Below are 26,737 nucleotides of genomic sequence, written 5' to 3'. Positions count from 1 at the left end.
TTATGAGTAACAGAAAATACTAGAAAGATAAAGGGACATAGCATTATAAGTGATGTTTGCTCAGCTGAGTATTAGGTAGATGTTTAGACCTTTTATCTTTTATTTTTGATAAATATTGTTGTCCATTCAATGATACACTTTCAGGTAAAAGCTGGCATGAAGTAAACTGTGTGGGACTACCAGATCTCCAGCTCATCTGCCTTCTTGGTACTGAGATAGAAGGAGAAGGGTTACAGACTGTGGTACCTACACCCATCAGTGCTTCCCTCAGCCATAACAGGTGGGCAGCTGATTTTGATTTTTGTTTAGCAGGTTAGCTCCTTTCCTGCATAAAGCGCTGCTGCTGCTGCTGCCGCTGCTAAGTCACTTCAGTCATGTCCAACTCTGCACGACCTCATAGACGGCAGCCCACCAGGCTCCCCCGTCCCTGGGATTCTCCAGGCAAGAACACTGGAATGGGTTGCCATTTCCTTCTCCAATGCATGAAAGGGAAAAGGGAAAGTGAAGTCGCTCAGTCGTGTCGGACTCTTTGCCACCCCATGGACTGTAGCCTACCAGGCTCCTCCGTCCATGGGATTTTCCAGGCAAGAATACTGGAGTGGGGTGCCATTGCCTTCTCCGGCATAAAGCACTAGAAATCCTTAAATTAGAGGTAGTAATATATTTTAAAGGCTTCCCTGGTAGATCAAGGGTAAAGTATCTGCCTGCAACACAGGAGACACGAGTTCCATCCCTGGGTCAGGAAGATCCTCTGGAGAAGGAAATGGCAACCCATTCCATTATTCTTGCCTAGAAAATCCCATGGACAGAGAGAATCCTGGTAGGCTACAATCCATGGGGTCACAAAGAGTCAGACATGACTTAGTGACTAAACAACAGCAACAGTATATTTTAAAAGGAATTTGGGGTATAGGAATCATGGCTTTATTCTTGGTTATTTGAGAACTAAGTTAAATATGAGTGTTGAACAAGTGTTTACTGTAAAATGTTACTGTATTTTTCATGCTCGTTGGAGTGGTTTCATTTTAGATATTTTTAACTTTATAAAAACGCATGTCATCTTTTGAGGCTTGCTTTATATTGTTAAGGTTATATTATGGTGTCTTTTGGCCGGGAGGGAGGGCTGCTGTACAGCATTCCATCGTGTGATTATACATTAGTTTTCACATCTCTCCTGATGATGGAGGGTTGCTCATGTTTGACTTTAGGGAATAGTTTCAAACTATTTTCCAAAGTGGCTGCCTCAGTTTACTTTCCCCTGCACAATAAATAAGATCTTTGGAAGCTATATGGTCTCTGACGTTTAGTATTCTCTGACTTTTAAATTTCTGTCAGTTGAATGGCTTGTCTAATTGTGGTCTTAATTTGCAGGTCTCTGATATTGAACATTTATTTATATATTTATTATTTCCTCTCTTGAAAAATGCATTTTCACATCCTTTACCTATTGGATTATTTGTAGTTTCCTCATTGACTCCTAGGAGTTCTTTATATATTCTTGATAGTAATCCTTTTGGTTGTGTTTCCCAGCTTTAAAAATCGGTGTTTCAGGTATCTTTTGATGAATAACAGTTTTTAATTTGAATATAATCATATTTATTAATTTTAATAATCAATATCTGTATATTGAATATAAGAGCTATTTCCTAAGTAAAGATTTAAAAGAAATTCACCTGTATTTTCACTAAGAGTTTTGAAGTTGCTTTTTTTAATGTTATGAGAGGAAGGCTAGGGACCCTGTTTTCAGTTGGATGACCATTTTTCTCTGTGTCCAATTGCTGAATATTCCCTCCTTTCCTTATTATCTCACTTTGTGCAGCTTTGCTTTGATTTGTTTCTGGCCTCTCTTTATACTCTATTAGTCAGTATATTTACTCTTATGCCAGTACCAGGTTTTCCTAATTGCTTGCTTCGTAAGAAGACCTGGTATCCTGTTAAAAAGTCTCCTTTTCTGTTTTTCTTCTTTAGAAGCTGTGGCAGGCAGCTTCTAAGATGGCTTTTTGTAATCCAGCTTTCTGATGGTCACACTTGTGTAATTCCCTTCCCTGGAGTTTGGGCTGGAATCAGTGACTTGCTTTTTTGTTGGAGAGTGGGTGTTGTGCACTGAGCAGCTTGTGGGAACTTAGTTCCCCAACCAGCGATCAAACCCAGGTCCTCGGCTGTGAAAGCATAGAGTCCTAACCCTTGGAGCACCAGGGAATTCCCAGTGACTTAATGTTAATAAATAAAACTTGGCAAAAATGATGAGATGTTACTTCTAAGATCAGATTATAGAAGATGTAAGGCTATTTGGAGTCTTTTGTGTTTCCATGCAAATTTGAAAATTTTTTGTTCTAGTTCTGTGAAAAGTTGTTGTTTTTCAGTTGCTGAGTCATATCCAATTTTTTGTGACCCCGTGGACTACAGCTTTCCAGGCTCCCTGTCCTTCACTATCCCCCAGAGTTTATTCAGACTCATTTCTATTGAGTTGGTGATGCTATCTAACCATCTCAGCTTCTGCTGCCCCCTTCTTTTGCTTTCACTCTTGGCCAGCATCAGGGTCTTTTCCAATGTAAAAAAAATACTCTTGATAATCTGATAGAGATTGCACTAAATCTATAAATTGCTTTGGATCATATGGTCATTTTAATAGTATTGATTTTTCCTATCCAAGGACACAGTATATTTTTCTTTCTGTCTGTGTCATTTTCGATCTCTTTCATCAGTGTCTTATAGTTTTCAGAGTACAGGTCTTTTGCCTCCTTTGGTAGGTAGGTTTATCCCTTGGTATTCTATTCTTTTTGATGCAATGGTAAATCTTGAGAAAGAAAAATGGAGCTATTCTTGAGTAAATCTTGTGAAATGGAGTAAATCTTAAAAAAGAAGAATGGAGCTGGAGGAATCATGTTCTATGACTTCAGAATATACTACAAAGCTATAGAAATCAAAACAGTATGGTAGTGGCACAAAAGCAGACATATAGGTCAATGGAACAGAGTAGAGAGCCTAGAAATAAACCCACACACTTATGGTCAATTAATCTGCCAAAAAGAAGGCAAGAATATACAATGGAGGAAAGATCATCTCTTTAATAAGTAGTGTTGGGAAAACTGGACAGCTATATCTATTAATAAAAGAAAGAAATTAGAACATTCTCTAACACTATATACAAAAATAAATTTAAGATGAATTAAAGACCTATGTGTATTGTAAAACTCCCAGAAGAAACATAGGCAGGCCATAATAAATCACAGCACTAGTTTTTGGATCTGTCTCATAGGGTAATGGAAACAAAGGCAAAAATAAGTAAATGGGACCTAATTAAACTTAACTTTTACATAGCAAAGGAAACCATAAACAAAATGAAAAGACAGCCTGTGGAATAAGAGAAAATATTTGTAAGCGTTCAACTGACAAGAGCATATCTATCCATATGTGTGCGTGTGTGTGTGTATATATACACACATATATACATGTGTGTCCAGTCTCTTCAGTCATGTCTGACTCTTTGCAACCCAAAGACTTTAGCCTGCCAGGCTCATCTGTCTGTGGCATTCTCCAGGCAAGAATACTGGAGTGAGTTGCCATGCCCTTGTCCAGGGGATCTTCCTGACCCAGTAACTGAATGCGGTTTCTCCTGTGTCTCCTGCATTGCAGGTGGATTCTTTACCACTGAGCCACTGGGAAAGCCTACACACACACACACACACACACACACACACACACACACGCTGTATACCTGAAACATTGTAAATCAATGATACTTTGGGGGAAAAAAACAGTGGCTTCTCTTGGGCACTCTCTCTCTGACTTGTTTGTTCTGAGGTAAGCCAGCTGTGCTGTGAACTGTCCTAGAGAAGGGCTGAACATTGAGGAGTGAAAGTAACGAGTAATGGAGCCAAGTTTCTTGCGAGATGGGGAGGGGAGGATTCAGGAGACTAGTTAAAGAGATTAATCCTGAGCTGGAAGAGGAGCACCTGAACCTCTGAGGCTATGGGGCAGGTAGAAAGGACAGATAAAGACATAGGTGTATTTGAGTGGGTATATAAGTAGGGAAGAGGGCTTGGAGCTGTTGTTCAGTCACTAAGTCATGTCTGACTCTTTGTGACCCTATGAACTGCAGCATGCCAGGCTCCTCTGTCCTCCAGGATCTCCCAGAGTTTGCTCAGATTCATGTCCATTGAGTCAGTGATGCTATCTAACCATCTCATCCTCTGCTGCCCTCTTCTCCTTTGCCTTCAGTTTTTCTCGGCATCAGGGTCTTTTCTAGTAAGTCAGCTCTTCACATCAAGTGGCCAAAGTACTGGAGCTTCAGCTTTAGCATCAGTTCTTCCGGTGAATATTCAGGGTTGGTTTTCTTTAGGATTGATTGGTTTGATCTCTTTGCAGTCCAAGGGACTCTCAAGAGTCCAGAACCATAATTTGAAAGGGAAGAAGGCAGAGCACCTTAAATTCCAACATGAAGCACTTTGATGGATATCTGCTTTTTTACTAATTCTCTATGAATGCATACAGAATTAATACATATTGATTTAGGAGAAAGACCATGGACTAAAGCCAGAAGACCTGGATTCTGGTCTTGGTGCAGATTTTTGTTTGATGATTGGAGACACACAATTCTTGAGTTTCACTTTGTCTTTTATTGAAGGTTACAGGTTATCAGTAGATAATATATGAGATCCCTTCCAAATCAAAGCTACCATAATTAGTTATTTTTTTCATTGTGTGTATTCCATAAAATTATATTAAGCTAATTTTTAGATTTCTATTAAATATTTTTGGTATGTGTGATTTGTTATGAGAATTATCTTTTGATATTTCAGGCTATTTATACTATTCTTTGAGAGGCTTCTTACTGTGAGATTTTTCTGTGTTTTGAGAATCAGTACACAACAATTTAACTAGCTTTATTTCCAATAATGCTTCTATCTAAGAGACATGATAATTCACTCCTTCAGATTCTCCCTTTGTGTCTTTAAATTGCTGTAACAATGTCATCCTAGCTAGTATTATTGTTATATTATTTATTTGGACAAGGAACTATCATTTAGAATTAACGTATATTTAATCCTAAAAAAGAAAATGAATATAGTCTGTTTGAATCAAAATCATTTCATAAATCTAGAACTATAAATTTGCCTGATTAATTTCTAGTTTTTCCCTAATTGTGATTATTGATTTTCTAGCTTTTTAAGCTTGTTTTCTTCTTTAAGTAGAATTAGTTGGAAGGTTAAAATAGTAATCCATTTTTGCACTCTTGTGCAAATGAAGCAGAGAGCTTAGTCTGTGTGTCTTATTTTTATATAAATATTCATGATTATATTAGGCAGTGGAATGATAATATAGAAAATGGCACAAATGGGACCCAATACACATTAGATTTATTATGCTTTCTATGGCATAAAATGTTCTCAACTCAAAGAATGCAAATAACATTTTAAGAAATAAAGATTTGTGTGTTTGATTTCATTCCTCAGTTTTTAACAGGAGTGATATTTTTAGGTAATAGGCAAACTTTAATCTATTTTTACTCCCATGTGTACTTTCTATATAAAATGTTACATATATAACAGTAATGGTGCAATTTCAGACATTTGTGGTTAATGTAGGAATTTTCCTTCATTAGTAACACAAAGAAAATTATTGACTTTGAATCTCTGGCCGCCTTGTATAGGGAGGAATTTCATTAAGTCCTAAAAGTATTTGGGTAGGAATTTATGAAGGTAACTCACCTTAAAAAATGCATTTTTTTAAATTTAAGAGAATAAACAGGTGTTTATTTGATAATAAACCATCTATAAAAATAAATCACTGGGTTCACTTTAAAAATTATTATTGTCAGATAATATTGCTTGGACTTATTAGTCTTTACCTAGCAAATATTTATTGACTGTTATGTCAGGAGGTGGTCTGTGTTAGAGATACTGTGCTGATCAAGACAGCCTATTTCTTTTTTGAGGCATAATTGATATGCAACATTGTATTAGCTTCAGGTGTACAACATAATGATTTGATATTTGCATATATTGCAAAATAATTACCACAATAAATCTAGTTAAGATTTTTCACTGTATATAATTAGAGTTTTTTTTTTTTTCTTGTGATATGAACCCTTAAGATCTACTTTCTTAGCCACTTTCAAATAATGCAATATGGTATTATTAACTACGGTCACCATGCTGTACACTACATACCCATGACTTATTTATTTTATAACTGGAAGTTTATACTTTTTAACTCTTTTCACCTGTTTTACCCACTGCCTCTGGCAACCTCCGATCTGTTTTCTGTGTCTATGAACTTGCATGTGGGTGTGCAATTCCACATATGCATGTGACCATATGGTATTTAAGACTTTCTCTTGAAAGTAATGTTCTAGCTCTAATTGTCGGCTTGGAAAATAAATTTTATTTCATTTTTTGATAATTGTTAGATGAGATCTAGGGAAAAAAGTTGTCCTTTGTTCAGAAATTTAATTAACAGTAATTTGGGACCACCTCCAATTGAATAACAGGTCTTCCCTATTGGCTCAGTGTTAAAGAATCCACCTGCAATGCAAGAGACATGGGTTTGATCCCTGGGTCAGGAAGATCCCCTGGAGAAGGAAATAGCAACACTCTCCAGTATTTTTGCCTGGGAAATCCCATCGACAGAGGAGCCTGGTGGCCTGCAGTCCATGAGGTCACAAAAGAACCAGACACAACTTAGCAACTAAACGGCAACAACAAATTGGGACTATGCAATAACAGGAGTAGTAGAGTACTGATAAACACTTTACTTAAGGTTGTATCAGGACCCAGAAGGATGGGAAAAGCTTCCTGAAAGTGCTACGAGACCATGTGTTAGCAAGACAAGCGGAAGTAGTGACTGCCTACCTATTATGGAATCTGGTTCAGAGTAGGTGCTTAATGGCATGGGCTAAGGCCGTTAATGAACAAATGAATGTCTAGAACTCATGGGAAAAGAGGGATGGGTGGGAAACGAGGGAGGAAGTGTTACATACATCTTCAAGGACATCACTGTTTATACTTTTTGCTGTTACAAATTATACTGTAATGAATATCCATGGAAGTATATCCTAGTTCTCATGTATGAGAGTCTCCCTAAGGTAGAAATCTGGAGGTGAAATGGCTGGGACATACAGCATTTACATCTTCTTCTTTACTGCTTATTAGTAATCTGCTCTCCAGAAGGTTATCAGTGCATAGTCCCACTGACAGTATAGAAGTTTCCATAGACTAGGAGAAGAGATTTACTGATGTATAGCTGACAAAGATTCAATCAGAATATGTAAATAACTTGTGTGACTCAAGGGAAAAAGCAATCCAGATGAAAAATATGGGCAAAGAATATGAACAGCAGTTCACAGAAGAGGAATTAATCAGGGAAATATAGATGTAAGATGTGCTTGTTCATGTTTTAGCTTAATGATGCAGAAGCGTTTCAGACAGTTTATGATGTTGAATTTGACAGAAGTGAAAGGTTGTTGTTGAATCATGCGAATACACCGGGATTCTTGGCCCCTGGAGGAGAAGAATTCAATCCGGGGCCAGAGACGAGGCTTGATCGCTCAGAGCTTTTGTGTAATAAAGTTTTATTAAAGTATAAAGGAGATAGAGAAAGCTTCTGACATAGGCATCAGAAGTGGGCAGAAAGAGTACCCCCTTGCTAGTGTTAACAATGAAGTTATATACTCCAAAGAATGTCTGGAGGTTGTAAAGACCTCCCATAATTTACATTTTAAGATAACAGAATTAGCCAGAAGGTTTGATCCAGAGACTGTCCTCAGGCAGGATACATTATTGTTATATAATCCTAAGGAATGTAGAGAAGGAAAAAAAAGTTTGTCCTTTCTTCCTCCTTGAGAATTCCAGACCCCTCTCTCCTTGGGGACCCCTAGATTCCTTATCAACCTGTGTAGGAACTGACTCTCTCAGAAGGTAGATCTGGGAGGATGCTTGAACAGGCCTACAGCTAGCTCATGACTGACTTGCTTTGGAGTGAATTAGAAAAAAGGGACTCCCTTGGACATACAGAAAAAGTCTTCACCAGGATTCAGGTTTGGCAAGCTCCATCAACCAGATTTCAGACACCCTTGTACCTGGCACCTTTGTGCAAGGTACAGTCTGTACAATATACATGATTCCCTACCCCCGAAGCATGTCTGTTGAGTCCTAGGTTTCCAGAAGGAGCTCTTAAAAATTGCTGCTACATGGATGGTGTTGTGGAAGGACTTTATGCAGGGGAATGATGCAGTAGCTTATTCCATGTGGTTATAAGAATATTTTGCATTGGTAGAGAATGTTACAGAATTTCAGAGAACCTTCACTTGTTTCATTAGCTCTAGAACCCTTAGTGGTATACAGAGTTCTTGTTTTATCCAAATTTCATATGTAAAAAGCTGAGATTAAAAAGAGGTTTTTATTTATGCTCTACTGTTTCCAAAGATAATAAAGGATTCAATGAGTTGCACCAGGATCTCCTAGTAGATAACAGTCTCATAGCTATCATTGTTCTTACTTTGCTGGTGATTTTAAAATCTTCTTTGGAGAATAAACCAGATACAGAAAGCAGCACAGTATAAATGCATAGGCTGAGTTACAAAGAGAACATTTTGACTACTTGTAACCACCACCTAGTCAACAAATAAAACCTTTCCAGCTATCTCAGAACTCCTTCTGTGTGCCCTGTCCTAAGCATAACCTTTTCCTTTCGCATTATTCTTACTTTTATGATAATAACTTTTATTTTGGTATACTACCCTATGGTGTACTCATGGTGCATTTTAATGTTTCCCTGTCCTCTGTATTTTCTGCAAATTGGCAGCTGGAATCAGGGCTTTGATTATTATCATAGTAATAAGACTATAGCTGGTGGTCTGTTCTTTTATCAGGAGGCATGTAATGCCCTTTTATTTTTTTATATACATTTTAAAATCAATTTCTACAAATAAAGCAGTTCCTTATTTGTATCTCTTAAATTTTGCCCATTAAAAAATGGTTTTGGTTATATCCTGTAAAACTCTGTTAATCTGCAGTAGAGATCAACAAGCTATCCATAAAGCTCTAGATAGTAAATATTTTGAGATTTGCTGGCTGTTTGGTCTCTGTTGCAACTCCTTAGCTCTGTCACGTTGGGGGAAAGCAGCCCTAGACAAATATATAAACAGATGAGTGTGGGTGTGTTCTTATAACTTTATTTACAAGAACAGAGGGCATCCAGATTGATCCATAGACTAGTGGTTTACCAACTCCTAATGTGTGGGTTCTGCCTCTGTCCTCCTCTTTTCTCACAATTTTTCTGTTAAAGAACCTAGGCTGTTTGACATACATACTCTCCCATAGTATGGGTTTGTCGATTACTCACTCATGGTGCATTTCAGCATGTTTCCCTGTCCTCTGTATTTTCTGCAAATTGGCAGCTGAAACCAGCAGCTTGGTTAGATGCAATTGGATCCCATTAGTAAGACTCTAGCTGGTAGTCCATTCTTTCATCAGGAGACATGTAATGTCTGGTTTCCTCTCTGTGTGATCTTAGTAGCTACTGATGTTTAATGCCTAGCTGTGACTGGTGGTTTTAACCTTTATTTTAACTTTTATTTAACCTTTATTGTTGTCCTGACCCATGATTCTAGTCCACTTTCCTTGAACTGCAGTATAGATATACTAGAGCTTTAGTTTATATATTGTTCCCAGGACCTCTTTGTATTGACTCCTCACTTTGACTCTCACCCAAGAAAGCATAGTAGAATGTGAGTAGGTGAGAATGATGATATATTATGGGGAATATTGATTTTACATTAAAATATAGCCTGCCAACTTTGAAGCTTTGTTGTTAGAAATAAAGTACCACACACTTGTACGATCAACCTGAGCACATCAGCTGTAAATCACTATCCCAGACTGTGTTGCTTAGCTGCTTGATTGTGGTGTTTTTTTTCTTGTAAATGTTTTGTATCTTCACAAACTTAAAATGACATTTTTATTACTAGGGAATTTGGGTAGTATACAAAGCCCAGGAGCTGGAGGAGTTGGCAGTTGCAGTGGGTGCAATTGCATGTTATCCATAAAGGGTACAGTGTACCCAAGGCTTGTTAGCTGTTGCCTTTACTGAAGTCCCAAGTTTTAGAATCTGTTGTTTGTAATACTGGACCACACTCTGTTCATAGTTAATTAAACTTAATTATGGACTATTTCCCCAGTGATAATAATCTCACCGTAGTCCTTAAAACTATGGTAGTAACTATCTTGCAGCTTGACTACTGAGTGAGAGAGTGGCATATATATTTGAAAAGCTTATTCTTTCCATTATTTATTTTATGGTGTATATGTTTTGGTTGGCCAAAAAGTTAATTCAGGTTTTTTTCAATAACATTTAATGGAAAGTCCCCATTGAACTTTTTGGCCAACCAAATTATTTGGTGACTCCTTAAAAGGTAACAGTTCTAGGCAACATGTAATGTTGTATCTGTCAGTTTCTCAGAATGCCCAGACAGTTTTTGTATCCATTTCCTACTCATTTTCCCAGGGTTGGCCCCTGTTGGTTTTATGTATGTAGTTTCTGGCAAGAATACAGACAGATTCCATCACAGACCAAATGTGTGTTTGAATAGCAGTGAGTTAATGCAATGCTTTGAGCAAAAGTGCAGTCTGTGGTCATTGTTTTCTCTAAAGCAATTAATACATAAAATTTGTGTGTGTGTCCCCAGTCCTGTCTGATTCTTTGTGGCCCCGTGGACTGTTGCCCTCCAGGCTCCTCTGTCCATGGAATTTTCCAGGCAAGAATACTGGAGTGGGTTGCCATTTCCTACTCTAGGGGATCTTCCCAACCCAGGGATAGAACATGCGTTTCTCTCTCTTTTTTTTTTTTCCCCCAAACTTCAAGCTTTTTATTTTGTATTGGAGTATAGCTGATTAACAATGCTGTAGTAGTTTCAGATGAACAGGAAAGGGACTCAGCCGTACATATACATGTATCCATTCTCCTCCAGTCATGACTCTAATCCAGGCTGGCACATAACATTAAGTAGAGTTCCATGTGCTATACAATATTGGGCTTCCCTGGTGGCTCAGATGGTAAAGAATCCGCCTGCAATGCAGAAGACCTGTGTTCGCTCCCTGGGTCAGGAAGATACCCTGGAGGAGGGCATGGCAACCCACTCTAGTATTCTTGCCATCCTGACATTGATATTTGTTGAATGTCCCTAAATGAATGAAGTCTATTACAACAAAATTAAGGTAGTTTTATAGTCTTCTGTAATAGTACTAGTATTATGGGTAGTTGTATATGGGAAAATACCTTCCTTAAGAAACTTAGACAAGGACCCATAGCAAATTGTGAGGGGAAAAAAATATTTTTGTGTTTTTTTAGCTGTCAGTTTTGTTTTATTTTTCCTGGTAGTACTTATGTCATCTTCCAATTTCCATATCAATTTAGTTTCCTCAGTAAAACATGAGAGATGTGCTGAAAATTCAAACCCCATTTGCCATATTTTAACCTTATCTGTTTTTATATATATGTTTTTTAAATAAGCCAAGCAGAGAATTTTTTTTAAATAGCCGAGCAGAGTATTTTTTACAATTATGAGATCCAGGGACAGTTAAGATACTGTTTTTTTAAAATGCTCAATAAATCTCTCTTGTTACAAAGGGCTATAGTTCCTTGCTTAGTAATACCAATGCATCATTCATCCTTTTAAACCTGACTAAATTATAAATGACTCTCTTCTCTCAGTGCCAGGGAAGGATAGTGGATAGCTTATGTGAGGATGGAACCTCTCCGATGACCGTTTTATCCCTCCACTTCCACAAATTAGTGGCATTTCTTTTGATGTATGGTGATTGATAACCTCTCTAAAATGGGTACCTTCTACTAGTTTATCTGAAAGGCAGTTTTTCCAAATGTTCTCTTTCTTAGCATCTTCCTGTCTGAACATCACTCTGGAAACTTAGAAAAAAAAAGCCTTTAACATTTCATATACCAGATTGGTCATCTGCTAGTTCAGCAGCCATAAGGCTAAAAGTCTAATAACTTTTGTCATTTGATTTGATCAGAACTCTTTTGGCGAGATCTTTATATAATTTATGCTTTAAGAGAAGTGAAAAAAACTCATTACACATAGAAATGAGTGTCAGAGCCAAAGTTAGACTAGAAATCCTGTGAATTTTAATCTGATGCTCAGCTTATTAAACCGTATCAACCTGCTTCCTGCAATGTTGTGGTCAAGGCTTTCAGTGTTTCAAAAGAATACATTCTTCCTAACTGCAGTTCTTTTTACTTTGTCGGAGTTAATGTAGCTTTTAAATATAGTTTTTAAGGCCTGTAAAGAGTAATTTTTCTTTTTTTAAAAGACATAATTATGTTAAAAATATTTTATTAGCTGTTTATGTGTTCTCACAGCAGTAACCCAAATAATAAAAATGGACCAGTTGTTTATTTTTAAATTCATTTTACTCAGTGTTTTTTTGAGGAAAGAGAAAAAAACCCATATTTTAAAACAAAGATGTGTAGGAAAAATTAAAATTTTATTTATTCTTCTTATACTAAAATAGTATAACTTTCAGTAAAAAATTTTATGAATATCCATAATTATATTTTCTCTTGAAGCATTAAATATGAATATAAATGAATTTTAATGGAATTATAGACCACCTAGAGTCAAAGAAGCATCTTTTTGAGGGGGAGGAATAAAAAGTAAATTGCGTATTGCTGCCTCATATTTTAGGTTGCTCGTTCATTTATTAGGCATCTGTTGTGTGCTGGGTTGCCTTTTCGGTTTATGATTTCCTTTGCTGTGCAAAAACTTTAGAGAATTAGCCTGTGGTTACCAGAGGGGAAGTGTTGTGAGGTGGGATGGTCAGGGAGTTTGGGATTGACATGTACATACTGCTATACTTAGAATATAGCAATTGGATAACCAACAAGGACCTACTGTAAGCATGGGAAACTCTGCTTGATATTATGTAACAACCTAAATGGAAAAAGAATTTGAAAAAGAATCAGTTCAGTTCAGTTCAGTTCAGTCGCTCAGTCGTGTCCCACTCTTTGCGACCCCATGAATCGCAGCACGCCAGGCCTCCCTGTCCATCACCAACTCCCGGAGTTCACTCAAACTCACGTCCATCGAGTCAGTGATGCCATCCAGCCAGCTCATCCTCTGTCGTCCCCTTCTCCTCCTGCCCCCAATCTCCCCCAGCATCAGAGTCTTTTCCAATGAGTCAACTCTTCGCATGAGGTGGCCAAAGTACTGGAGTTTCAGCTTTAACATCATTCCTTCCAAAGAAATTCCAGGGCTGATCTCCTTCAGAATGGACTGGTTGGATCTCCTTGCAGTCCAAGGGACTCTCAAGAGTCTTCTCCAACACCACAGTTCAAAAGCCTCAATTCTTTGGCGCTCAGCCTTCTTCACAGTCCAACTCTCACATCCATACATGACCACAGGAAAAACCATAGCCTTGACTAGATGGACCTTTGCTGGCAAAGTAATGTCTCTGCTTTTTAATATGCTGTCTAGGTTGGACATAACTTTCCTTCCAAGGAGTAAGCGTCTTTTAATTTCATGGCTGCAGTCACCACCTGCAGTGATTTTGGAGCCCCAAAAAATAAAGTCTGACACTGTTTCCACTGCTTCCCCATCTATTTCCCATGAAGTGATGGGACCAGATGCCATGATCTTCGTTTTCTGAATGTTGAGCTATAAGCCAACTTTTTCACTCTCCACTTTCACCTTCATCAAGAGGCTTTTGAGTTCCTCTTCACTTTCTGCCATAAGGGTGGTGTCATCTGCATATCTGAGGTTATTGATATTTCTCCCGGAAATCTTGAGTCCAGCTTGTGCTTCTTCCAGCCCAGCATTTCTCATGATGTACTCTGCATAGAAGTTAAAGAAGCAGGGTGACAATATACAGCCTTGATGTACTCCTTTTCCTACTGGGAACCAGTTTGTTGTTCCATGTCCAGTTCTAACTGTTGCTTCCTGACCTGCATACAGGTTTCTCAAGAGGCAGGTCAGGTAGTCTGGTATTCCCATCTCTTTCAGAATTTTCCACAGTTTAATGTGCTCCACACAGTCAAAGGCTTTGGCATAGTCAATAAAGCAGAAATAGATGTTTTTTTGGAACTCTCTTGCTTTTTCGAAGATCCAGTGGATGTTGGCAATTTGATCTCTGGTTCCTCTTCCTTTTCTAAAACCAGCTTGAACATCAGGAAGTTCACGGTTCACATATTGCTGAAGCAGAATAGATGCATGTTAAAAAAAAAAACAACTCTTTATTCATCTTCTTTCATAAATGGCAACACTGTTCATTCTGAAGCTCAGGCCAGAAACCTTGCAGTTATCGCTTTATATCTGTCTGTACTTTATCTTTTAGAACAATTTTAAATTTACAGAAAACTTGAGTGGATAGTATAGAGGTTTCCCACTAAAGTTTCAGTCCAGCACAGTGTTAATTAGTTGCTATTGTCTTGCTTTAGTATGGTACATTTGTTATAATTAATGAACCAATATTGATATAATATTATTAAATAAGGTCCATAGTTTTACAATAAGGTTCACTCTTTTTATTGTACAGGTCTACTGGTTTTAACACATGCATAATGTCACATATCCACCGTTACACACAATAGTTTTATTGCCCTAAAAATCCTGTGTGCTGCATATAGTCATCCCTTTGCCCCCACTCTGAACTGCTGGCTGCCACTGAACTTTTAACTTTCTCTGTAGCTTTGCCTTTTTCAGAATGGTGTATAGTTGAGAGTTTTGATTAGGTTTGTGCTTAATTTATAGATCACAATGGAAGAATTGGCATCTTAATAATATTGACTCTTCCTATCCAAGGATATGGACTATTTCTCCATTTATTTAGATCTCCTGTGATTTCTTTCATCAGAGTTTTATAGTTTTCCTTAAACAGTTCCTGTGTATATTTTTCTTAGTTTACACCTAAAGTATTTAATTTTTTGGGTGCTAACGTAAATGGCGTTGTGTTTTTCTTTTGAAATTCCACTTGTTCATTGCTGGTATATAGGAAAGCAACTGACTTTCATATATTAACCTTGCTATATAATCTCTGATTAGTTTTAATCCACCCAGTTCTCAGACCTGCAAATTAATTTGTTAACAAATTCTGTCACTTTTCCCATAAAAGTTTATCTAAAATTTGACCATCTCTCACCTCTTTTGCTATACCATATCACGCTGGTACAAGCTACTAATGTCTCACCCTCTGCACTATTGCAACCTACGAAGTGGCCCTCTTTTATTACCACATTTATTGCTACCCAGTGTATTATGTATTATTTACTTTCTTCTTCCTCCCACTTCCTTGATGGAAACAGGAACTTTGTTCTGTTCATTGCTATTAATACTTCCCCTGCGCCTAACCTAGTACCTGATATCTGGTGTTAAATAGGTATTTGTTGGATGAGTGAGGGAGATGACTCAATTTCTGCAAAAAAAAGTTGCTGAATAATATCTTAAAGAACATAAGGTTGCTCCAAGCAACCTTACAAGAGTTTCTATAAAACTAGAGTGTCTACAAAATTCATCTGTTTGCAAGATTTTCCCACACTTTACACGGTAACTGAAACTGTCTACATCTGAGGAGAGAACAGTCACAGATCTGGAGAGTCCCTCTGCTGATGCTATGAATAGGCTCCTTACCTTTTTGTTAAATTGTTTTTCATCCATATCTTCACCACTCAACACACCCTTCTTTTGCCTAAGTGCCTTGGAAGAAGGACTTATAGTAATGGTGGAGTAAAGGGTTAATAGAATTAACAGTTCCTCCTTTAGAACATTTTTAAAGATGTTCTTGGTTATAATATTTAATTCTGAAGTGCTACATATTTTTTGAAGGATACTCCATTATCATTTCCCTGTAAAAAATGTTTCTTCTCTCCAAAAGTATATATTCTTTATTACAAATTCATTAAGTGATCATTATTTTATATGAGGCCTGAAGTCTGATAACTCCTGAAGTGGCTTCTGGCGTTTGTCTGCCTGCATATCAGAATGCGTGTCCTCATTCGACCTCTGCTGGAAATCTGCTGGTGAAACCACCCATTCTGGCAGCTTCTTTCAACTAGCATAGCATTTTTTTTTTTTCTCTTACCCTCAAGGAAAAAAAACAAAAAACAAAAAAACAAACTTGCAATTTATTTTAGCAGAATGACTTCCCACTGGGGCAAATAGCCACACAGGCACTTAATTGTTGAGTAAACCCCCCTGAGACTGTAGCCGCCTTGATTTTTTATGAGGAAAGCATTGGCATGGTCCCTTAGCGGGTGGTCTGTTATTCTTGAAACTTTGAGGATTGAGCCTGTGGATAAGTAAGGCCCCTCGGGCACCAATTTAATCTTGCATTGTGTTTCAGAGTTGCATTATGGTGTGTCCTTTCAATATATCATAATGAGGCAGATCAGGGAGTTAATGTCTTTTATCAATGTAACTAAAGCATATATCAATTTGGCCACATTGAAGAGGACCGAAGAACTTATTGCGGTCTGTGGGGTGAAATTAATAATAATTTTAACCCATGATGCATTAAGATTGAAGTTAAAATTAATGTTGTCTTCAACTTTTTTGCCCTTTGTGCAAATCTCCAGAGATTACTTAGTCTCTATTGTAGGGTTCTTACCAAAAAAACCCATATATATATATATATGCTAAGATTTATCAAAAGAATTTAAATAGCTTGGAGAAATGGCAGTAGCCAAATAATGTTCTCTGTGTGTTTGCCTCAGATACGTTCTCAAGTTAACTTTGTTAAACTTCAGAATCACTGTTTTCAGTATGCTGAACTCCTTTCTAAACAGTTATAAGAAAGAAAAACCTGTTATAAACATCAAATTCTGTTACTGTTGATCAACAACTTTGATACTGATTTGTCTCTTTCTTAGGTGGGATTTTTCCCTTAAAATGTAATGAACTCAAAAACCTGAAGATCTTATTGTTAGTACATAGATTATATTTTACATATGTGAATTTCTGTCAGATATGAACTATAAAGAGTTTTATTATCTAAATTATTATTTTAGATCTGTCTGATGTAACATCTCTACAATATCTTTCCAAAGAACTGAGCTTTTAAAAAATATGCATATAAGGAGACTTTGTTCTGTGGTTTCTAAATTAAGATTTCAAACTATGAGCTTGTTAGAGGTTAAATGAGACTATAGTATTTTAGTGATGCTTCATTATCCTCAGCATCTTTACAATCACATGTGATTTTTAAAATAGAACTTTGAAACCTGTTGTTGGTGTCATATTGAGAAAGCACAGTCTATTGACTCAAAGGCAAAGTAAACATCTTTAGGAGTTTATTAGTACCCCATAAAGGGAACAAATAACACAGATCTCAAATAGACAAAGATGATGGCATTACCTTAAACATGAGTTAAAAATTGCCATTGACTAGAAGAGATCCTGAACAAGAATCTTTGTGAGACTTCCCAAGAGTGCTTTGAGTAACAGAGGCAGAGAAATGATTTAATTCTGTTATTACTGAGAAAATTCATTGGTAATTTCCCCCCCACACTTCCACGGAGGATAGACAGAGCTGTGAGATGGGAACTTCCATTTCATTTTTGACAGTGATTTCACTCAACTCTGAAGACAATACCCCCTTTACAACTCTGAGCTAATTTTCAAATGTGAGGGTTTCCCACATGGGTGTTTTGAGTAAGTCTGAAAATGTTTTGCTATTTATATCAAAGAACTCTGGAAACAAATATGAATGAGATGGAAATTTCTATCCTAAATTTCAGTATTTGAGCTAGAATTCCCACGCAGTTTACATTAGGGGAAAAAACCACATGCACACACACACACACATACACCTTTCTGACTTAAATCATGTTATATTGGGAGAAAAAGAAAATAGGTAAAAGTTGTCTTAAGTTTTTTTTTTCCCCCTTCCATCTGTGTCCCATCTTCGTCATACCCTGCTTGCTGCTGCTGCTGCCAAGTAGCTTCAGTCATGTCCGACTCTGTGCGACCCCATGGACTGCAGCCTACCAGGCTTCTCCGTCCATGGGATTCTCCAGGCAAGAACACTGGAGTGGGTTGCCATTTCCTTCTCCAATGCATGAAAGTAAAAAGTGAATACCCTGCTTAGGGATATTGAAAGAAACTTATTTGTAAGTTATGTATATTGCAGTGGCTTCAGAGTATTACTCTCCATCAGTGCTGTGTAATAACACTACTGATTAATATTTATGGTTGTTTCATTTAAATATCTCTTTATAAAGTAAACCTCTGATATGAGCAGTAAGCTAGCTAATTGTCATACCATTCAACATAGGTGGAAATTGTTTTTTGAGAGGAAGGTAGTGATTACCATATTACGTCCCAGTTTTCAAAGAAGGAAATCTGGTATAGATAGTTGATAAAAATACTGTATTCAGTGACTGCCAGTCAGTTTGTAAAGCCTTTTCATGTATGCCACCCCATTGATTATTACAGTAATGCTATTTGTAGACATAGAGGTATACTATCTTCAGATTATAGCACTATTTGTTAAAAAGACTTTCTTCATTGAATTGCCTTTGTACCTTTGTCACAAATCAACATATCAGACTTATAGCATATTAAAAAGTAATACAGATTATAATATTAACACAAAGGATGGGGCTGTAAAGAAGCAAGGAAATGACATCAGGGAGTAACTTGAAGAAATACTAATACCAGAAATATTAAATATGTAGGTTAATATGTTTTGTTTCCTTTTTCCTCTTAACATTTTTAAAGATATAAGATTGTATAAAGTAATAATATAACACTGTACTGAGTTTATAGTATATAGGCATAATATGAAGAAGGCACTGGCACCCCACTCCAGTACTCTTGCCTGGAAAATCCCATGGATGGAGGAGCCTGGAAGGCTTCAGTCCATGGGGTCGCTAAGAGTCGGACACGACTGAGCAACTTCACTTTCACTTTTCACTTTCATGCATTGGAGAAGGAAATGGCAACCCACTCCAGTGTTTTTGCCCGGAGAATCCCAGGGACGGGGGAGCCTGGTGGGCTGCCGTCTCTGGGGCCGCACAGAGTCGGACACGACTGAAGCAACTTCGCAGCAGCAGCAGCAGACATAATACATACGACAATAATAGCACAAAGGAGGCAGAAAGGAATGAGATTATATTGGAGTTTCTATATTTGTTTTAGAATTGGATTAGAATTAATCTGAGTAAATTGTGATAAATTAAGGTACATATAGTGTGATCTCTAGAACCACCACCAAGAAACTCAAAAAAATACAGCTGACCCTTGAACAATGCAGGGGTTAGGGATGCCAATCCTCTGCATAGTTGGAAATCTGAGTATAACTTTATAGTTGACCCTCTGTGTCTGCAGTTCTGTATCCACAGATTCAATAAACCAGGCATCATAGTACTATAGTATTGAATACATATTTATTGAAAAAAAAAATCCACAGATAAGTAGACCTGCACAGTTCAAATCTGTATTGTTCAGGGATCAACTGTATAGTTAAAAAAAAAACAAACCACAAAAAAACACAAAGTAATCAAAATAGTACTCTAGAAAATATCAATACAAAAGAAGGAGGTAAATGAGGAACAGAGGGACAAAAAAAGACATGTGATATACAGAAAGTGAAAGTGAAAATCACTCAGTCGTGTCCAACTCTTCGTGACCCCATGGACTATACAGTCCGTGGAATTCTCCAGGCCAGAATACTGGAGTGGCTAGCTGTTCCCTTCTCCAGGGGATCTTCCCAACCCAGGGATTGAACCCAGGTCTTCGTCACTGCAGGTGGATTCTTTACCAGCTGAGCCACCCAAAACACATAGCAAAATGGCATAGGTAAATCCAACAATATTAATATTATTTTAAATGTGAATGGATTAAACTTTCCAATCAAAGGACAGAAATTATAAGACTGAATATAAAAACAAGATCCAACTACATGTTCTCTGTAAGAGAGACATTTTACGTTCAGAGACAACAATTTTGGGAAAGTCTGAACTATTTCAATGGCAGCCCACTCCAGTACTCTTGCCTGGAAAATCCCATGGATGGAGGAGCCTGGTAGGCTGCAGTCCATGAGGTCGCTAAGAGTCGGACACGATTGAGCGACTTCACTTTCACTTTTCACTTTCATGCATTGGAGAAGGAAATGGCAACCCACTCCTGTGTTTTTGCCTGGAGAATCCCAGGGATGGGGGAGCCTGGTGGGCTGCCGTCTCTGGGGCCGCACAGAGCCGGACACGACTGAAGCGACTTAGCAGCAGCAGCAGCAGCAGCTGTAGTCTAAATGTGTCCCCCTATGTTTCATACGGTGAAATCCTTAGCCCAGAAGATGATGGTATTAGGAGGTGAGATCTTTGGAGGTGCTTAAGCAATCAATGATGGTAGAACCCTCATAAATGGAATTAGTGCCTTTAAAGAAGACCTCACAGAGATCTCTTACCCCTTTCACCATGTGAAGACACAGTAAGAGGGTTCTGGCTGTGAACCAGGAAGAGGACCTCCACCTGAAAGAGACAATGCTGATGCCTTGATCTTGGACTTTTCAACTTTCAGAACCCTGAGAAATAAACTTCTATTGTTTATAAGCTGTGGTATTTTGTTATAGCAGCCTGAACAGACTAAGATACACACTATTCTCTCCTCATTTTCTTGCTGTAATTTACACGTATGTTAGACTGATACTGCACTAAAGGCCTCTGATGTTTTATTTAAAGAAAAAAAAATGTTCTCCTTGTATTATACTTCAGTTAAGTTTTTTGTGACCTGTTTTTAGGTTCATTAAATTCTTTCTTCTGTTGTGTCTAATCTGTCATTGAGCCTAGTCAATAATTTTGAAAATGTATTTTTAGATTCTAGAATGTTCATTTTCTTTAGAATTTTCATTCTTTTGCTTAAATTTTTCATCTTATCACTCATTTTGTCTGTGTTTTTAATCAATACCATAATATTTATTGTGGTTATTTTAGAATCTTAAATCCAGCATCTACGTTTTTCAACAGCCTTAGTTTTCTGATGGTCTTCTTGTATTGATTTTTTACTGTTGATTATTAGATATATTTTCCACCTTCTTCACATAGCTTTGAGTTTTTCATGGGATGCTGGCCATTGTGTATGAAGAAGAGACTGAGGTTGATAGACTGATGTGGATGCTACCTACCTGCCCCCCACCACTCCGCCCCCCAAAGAGCTCATCCTTTCCTCTATCTGGCAGGTAGAGGCAGGGTCTTATTTATTCATTCAGATCAGAAGTCAAGAGGAATCATGGCTGAGTTGCAGCTTTATAGTGTTCTGTTCTGGTTTCAAATGTCTTGAGAATGGAATCAGGCCTCTCTCTTCAGCAGGGCCTAGTGATTAGGGCTTGCCTGTTATTTTCTAGCCTCTTCCCCAGCTTTTCATGCTGCTGCTTAAACACAGCAGAAGTCCCATGAGTAAGAATTGGTGAACTGGAGGGACTAATGTCCCTCAAGATTCCAATCCACCACATCAGTTCAAGTGTGGCTTTTAGATGTTGTGCTGTTTTCTCCTGGTCCCAGTGAAGTCATTTCCTATGACTGGCTCACTCCTCCAGCCACAGTGACCAGACTTAGCAGTTGCCCTTGAGGGGTAGAAGTGGCTGTGTCTTGGTCACTAGTTTACCCAGGAAGGGCTCATTTCTCATTGGAATTTAGCTCCTTTATACCCCTTTGTGTTTACCTCTCTTTTATGGCATTAAAGAAAAATAGTATATTTTTAAGCAAATGAGGTCTTTTTATTATCATAGGAATGGTGGTCTTTTGAGATCTTCTATATCCTAATTAGAAGTGAAATCTCTTTCTGCTCTGACTTTTGAATATGTAATATTGAAAAAAAGAAACTGCCTTGGTGATCATATCTTACAATTTTTATTCTTAACTTTTTTCATAGTGTAGAATAGGGGTCAACAAACCTTTTCTTAAAGGACCAGGTAGTAAGTATGTTTGTCTTCGTGGGCACAGTGGCAAAATCAAGGCTATTACGTAGGTACTTATATGACCTTCAAAATGTACCATTTGAAGATATAAAGATCATTCTTAGGTCATGGGCTATAGAAAAACAGATGTCCAGAGTTTTCCAGGCCCTGGTGTAGAGACAAATGATAAAGCAATTTGAATGTTGTGATGACACGTAAGAGATGTGGGTTTGAACCCTGGGTTGGAAAGATCCCCTGGAGGAGGGCATGGCAACCCACTCCAGTATTCTTGCCTGGAGAATCTCATGGACAGAGGTGCTTGACAGGCTATAGTCCATAGGGTCGCAGAGTCGGACACAACTGAAGCAACTTAGCATGCATGCCCGTTGAACAAAAAGCAAGCAAATGTCAGATATTTTGAAGAAATTACTACAGATACTTGGAAGCATTCTGCTACATACTATTAACAATTTTTTTTCTTAGAAAGCTCTGACACTCAAAATTGGTACAAGCCAGTGGAAACAGACACTTAGGTGTGTAAATACAAGGTAGTGATTACAGTAATGTAGGTTTACACAAGGTGTCTCTAGGATTGGAGAAAGAAGATGATGCTTTGCTGACTCTTGAAAAGGAATTAAGATTTTTTTTCAGGCAAAAATTTTATTTATCCAATAATACCAGTATTGCCATGCTGTTGAATTGACTCTCTCAAGGTCATCTTAGAAATGGTTTGACTATGAGGTTTGACAAACTTAGAAACTCATTCTCTCCTTATGTGATTATATACTTGTGAATATTAAATGATAGGTAGTAGGTAAGCAGCCTTTTGTATCTGTTTTAAGAAACCAGTTATCACTCTGTAACATATTATGCAGTGACTAAATGGTAGTTTAGCAAGAACAATTCAGTTTCAGCTTTCCCAGAGGTTTATTGCTGTTTTAAATCACTTTTAAAATCTTGTCTTCTCCACAGGTTTTTTAAAAAGTATTATAATTACTGTACGAAGACTATTTCAAAGCAGAGACTTCTTTTTAGATGCTTTATAAATTAAAGAGCTAGTAGGATGGGTGAAGAGTCACCACAAGAATTTTTACTTAGAGTTGGCAGTAGAATTTAAGGGGGCAAATTAGACTTTTGCTAAAGAGAGTATAGTGTTATTTATGTATTCAGTTGTAGCATGTTAATATGCTAGTAAATCTTTTTCCAATTCCAGAAAATTGGTTAGCTTAATGAAAAAAACAGCTGATCATTTTTTATTTGCCCTTTTAAGAAGGCTCCCCTGGAGTTTACATTTTCCTCAATTACTGAACATAGGTTTTGTTAGGTAGGTAATAAGGATTTTTAGTTCATGGTAAGCAAAAGCTAACAGTGCTTTGAAGATCTTGATATTGGACTTAGTAGACTATTTTCCACAGCAAGCAAACCAAAATCCTTCATAACATTGATACTTGACATATAATTTTATAAAAAAAATTTTTCTCTCTGTATTTTTCTTATTGCTTTTATTAAGTATCAGAATACATGAAAGCCACAGAAATATCTGTATTCATATCCAATAATTCTGATACTTGGAAAGACCCAGCAGAATTATTTAAAAAGAAACTACTACCTGCAGAAAGATGATTATCACAGTTTATCTTTATTAGCACCATCTTCCTCACACACAAAAAAAAGACCTGAAAGAACATTACAGCAATAGGGGAATGATTGGCTACATTGTGAATCAATAGAATATTATATAACCTTATAAAGATTGTAATTTTGAGCACCATGTAGAAATATGGGGAAATATTTATTATAATCTATTAAAAAAAAAAAAAAAACCCTGAATACCAATTGTTTTGCTGTAAGATACCAAGTTGGAAACTTGGAAGATGAGTAATGAAAATTTTTGGCCAGTTCGGATGCACTAAATACTGTTAGCGTCCCTTCCTGAAGGCTCCCTAGGTACAGTTTTGATTCTCTTAGGTTTAATGACCGGGAGAGAGAAGTGAATGTAAATACTGTTAGCGTCCTTTCCTGAAGGCTCCCTAGGTACATTTTTGATTCTCTTAGGTTTAATGATTGGGAGAGAGAAGTGAATACAAAAGAGGAGAACTGAAAATCAGTAGATAATGCTTATTTGTGGGATTTTCTGTATAAAAAGGTAACTTAAATGTTTATATTTGAGCCTTCAGACATTTCCTGAGTCAATGTTATGGATAATGTTATTGTGTACCTTGTCTCCAAGATTTTACAGTTTTTGACCTTATTATTAACTGAGTGACTGTGAACCCTACATGTGTTATGACTCTATTTTCAGGATAAGGGAAATCTTGAAGGCATCGCGAAAGTTGCAAGGTGATCCCGACTTGCCCACGTCGTTTACTTTGGCCATAGTGGAGTCCGACTCTACCATAGTCTACTACAAACTCACTGATGGATTTATGCTGCCGGATCCTCAGGTCAGTTTGGAGGCGACTAGCAGTAAAACAGTGAAAAAAGAAGAAAATTATGACATGATTTTAAGTGTGAATCAATGCATTCACAGAACCATTGCTTCTTTTGCAATATGAAAATTCAAGGGAAAAAGGACTTGATGTCTCATACCTCAGAAAACTAGCTATGTTCTGTTCAAAGTAACATGTTCCTAGTTGTTTTCACAAAAAATTATTTAACTTCCTCACTCTACAGAAAGTTTTATAGTTTCCAAGAGTCCTTCATGAAGTCATGACGCATTTAATTATTTGATGAGTAACTGGGGTGGAATATAAAGGCTTATAATAGTTTTAACCAAAAGAACATTTAAGGAAATGTTAAATTGGTTGGCATTTTGACAGGAATAATTTAATACATAAATGTGTTTTATATGATTTCTTTACATACATTGTTAGCATAATTGAGATAATCACAGTAAATATCTTTCAAGTTTTAAGTTACATTATCTTTTGGGGAAAAGGTCCATCCTGATCTTCTTCTTCTTTTTTATGTTGCAGAATATTTCCCTTAGAAGCTGACACCTATACTTCCTGATCTTACTTTGTTCACACAAGACTGGATTAAGCACCATCAGCCTGGTTCATCTTGTATCTCAGAGATAGTCAGGGCTGACTTAGCTGGTCCCATTCCAGAAGTTTTCTTTTTTGAAGAATAAGACTTTCCCATATAGAAGAATTTATTTTGTTAAAAAAATAGATAGTTACTCTAGAACTTTCTCACCTGGAGACAGTTTGATTATAGTCATATGCAAGTTTATGCCTATGGTATGTTCAGAAGGATAGGACATTCTTGAGACCACCATCTTTTTCGCTTACTCAACTCTCTGTGTGCCTTTTGGTCACTACAGCTAGTCTGCAGAAATGGAGAATTTACTTTAGCCTGCTTTTTCATCCCCAGTAGAAAGTGTTCTTTTGATTGGTTTTCATGGTACAATTAATGTTACTTCCTTCTTAGGTTAACTTTAAATCAAAATTAAAAATATGCTCATCCAGAGTATAAAATTGCATATCTAGATTAATAGGGACCAGAGAAGTGTTACCTACAAGAGCACTGGGCCTTTTTTTTTTCCCCATTCTTACTACCTGCCATCATATTGTATCATAGATAGACTGTTGTAGGAGAGATATTAATAGTAGCAGACAGTGTGAACCTTAAAAACATCTTTCTTCAATAGACCTAGTTTTTCTACTTTTTCTTAATTAATTGTTGCAAAGAAAGGTATTTTAAAAGTTAAGGCAAGAGTCAGAAAAAGTTTTCTGGAAAGTGCCAGAAAGGAACTATTTTAGGTTTTTCAGGCCATATAGATTTTCTCACAGCTTCTCAACTATCCTGTTTGTAGAATAAAAATAACTGTAGATAGTATGTAAATGAATGGATATGCCTGTATTCCAATAAAACTTTATTTACAAATGTAGGGACATAGTTTGCCAACACCTGGTCTGGGGAAATAGTCAATAAACATACGAAGGTAATGAATGGTGTGTTATGTACCCATTAAAAATTAGAAATGAGTATATTGTAAAACATGAGAAAATGCTTAGTAAAAAGAAAAAAGCAAGATACAAAAGTGTATGAATGGGTATGATTATGGCTGTAAATAACACACCAAGTATATAATAAAAAAGAGGACAAAATAAATTCCTAACTGTGGTTATAATAGGAGGGCAGGGCAGTAAATGGATGGCTTTGTCTTTCTTTAAGATTTTAGTTTTTCTTTGTTGGTATTACTTTTATAATAAAAATGTTTTAAAGTAAAAAAATGTATCCTGAGATCTATATTTGTTATTTGTTTTTGTATACTAATGCTACCACAAACTTAGCAGCTTAAAAATACAACACATTTAATATCTCAAAATTGGGTCCTTTGTAAGGCTGCCGTCACGGCCATGGTCTCATCTGAGGCTGTATGGGGGAAAGGTCTCCTTCCTCACTCATGTGGTTGGTAGCAGCTTTCTATTCCCCGTGGGCCCGTGTACTGAGGACCTCAGTTTAGTGGGCTGTCGGCAAGAGGCCGCCCTGTTCGTTGCATGAGCCTTGCCAGCATAAGTGGTTGTTTGCTCAAAGCCAGTGACAAGGAGAGAGTCGGCAAGGTGGACCTTGCAATCTTACATAATGTAGTCATGTATGTCCTGTCACCTTTGCCATTTTCTATGGGTTAGAAGCAAACCAGGGCTTATTACACTAGAAAACAGCAGGAACAAGAATGGAAACATGGCCAAAAGAAGGAATATTGTTTAAAGCATCATTCTTGAGCCATAGTTCCTGACTCCTTCCTTTGGTGTTATTTAAATTTGACTTTTCTTTTTGATGGAAGGTCTTGGTAACTCCTTCAGGCTCCTCTGCTTCCCCAGAAGGCC

General features: G+C 37.2%; 1 protein-coding gene across 1 annotated transcript in view; it reads left to right on the top strand.

The window, feature by feature from the left end:
* TSEN15 (tRNA splicing endonuclease subunit 15) overlaps positions 1 to 26,140 on the top strand; it is a 29,982-nt gene extending 3,842 nt beyond the window's left edge. Inside the window, exons 3-5 of the mRNA XM_006048653.4 lie at positions 145 to 280; positions 24,205 to 24,346; positions 24,878 to 26,140. Of these exons, the coding sequence (XP_006048715.1) occupies positions 145 to 280; positions 24,205 to 24,346; positions 24,878 to 24,898 (299 nt within the window). The 3' untranslated portion in view covers positions 24,899 to 26,140. The remainder of the gene's footprint in view (positions 1 to 144; positions 281 to 24,204; positions 24,347 to 24,877) is intronic.
* Positions 26,141 to 26,737: the final 597 nt, after the last annotated feature.

This window comes from Bubalus bubalis, chromosome 5 (assembly GCF_019923935.1).
Source record: "Bubalus bubalis isolate 160015118507 breed Murrah chromosome 5, NDDB_SH_1, whole genome shotgun sequence".
Lineage (NCBI taxonomy): Eukaryota > Metazoa > Chordata > Mammalia > Artiodactyla > Bovidae > Bubalus > Bubalus bubalis.
The sequence above is the reverse complement of the archived record's forward strand: the minus strand, read 5'-3'. Positions and strand labels throughout refer to the sequence as shown.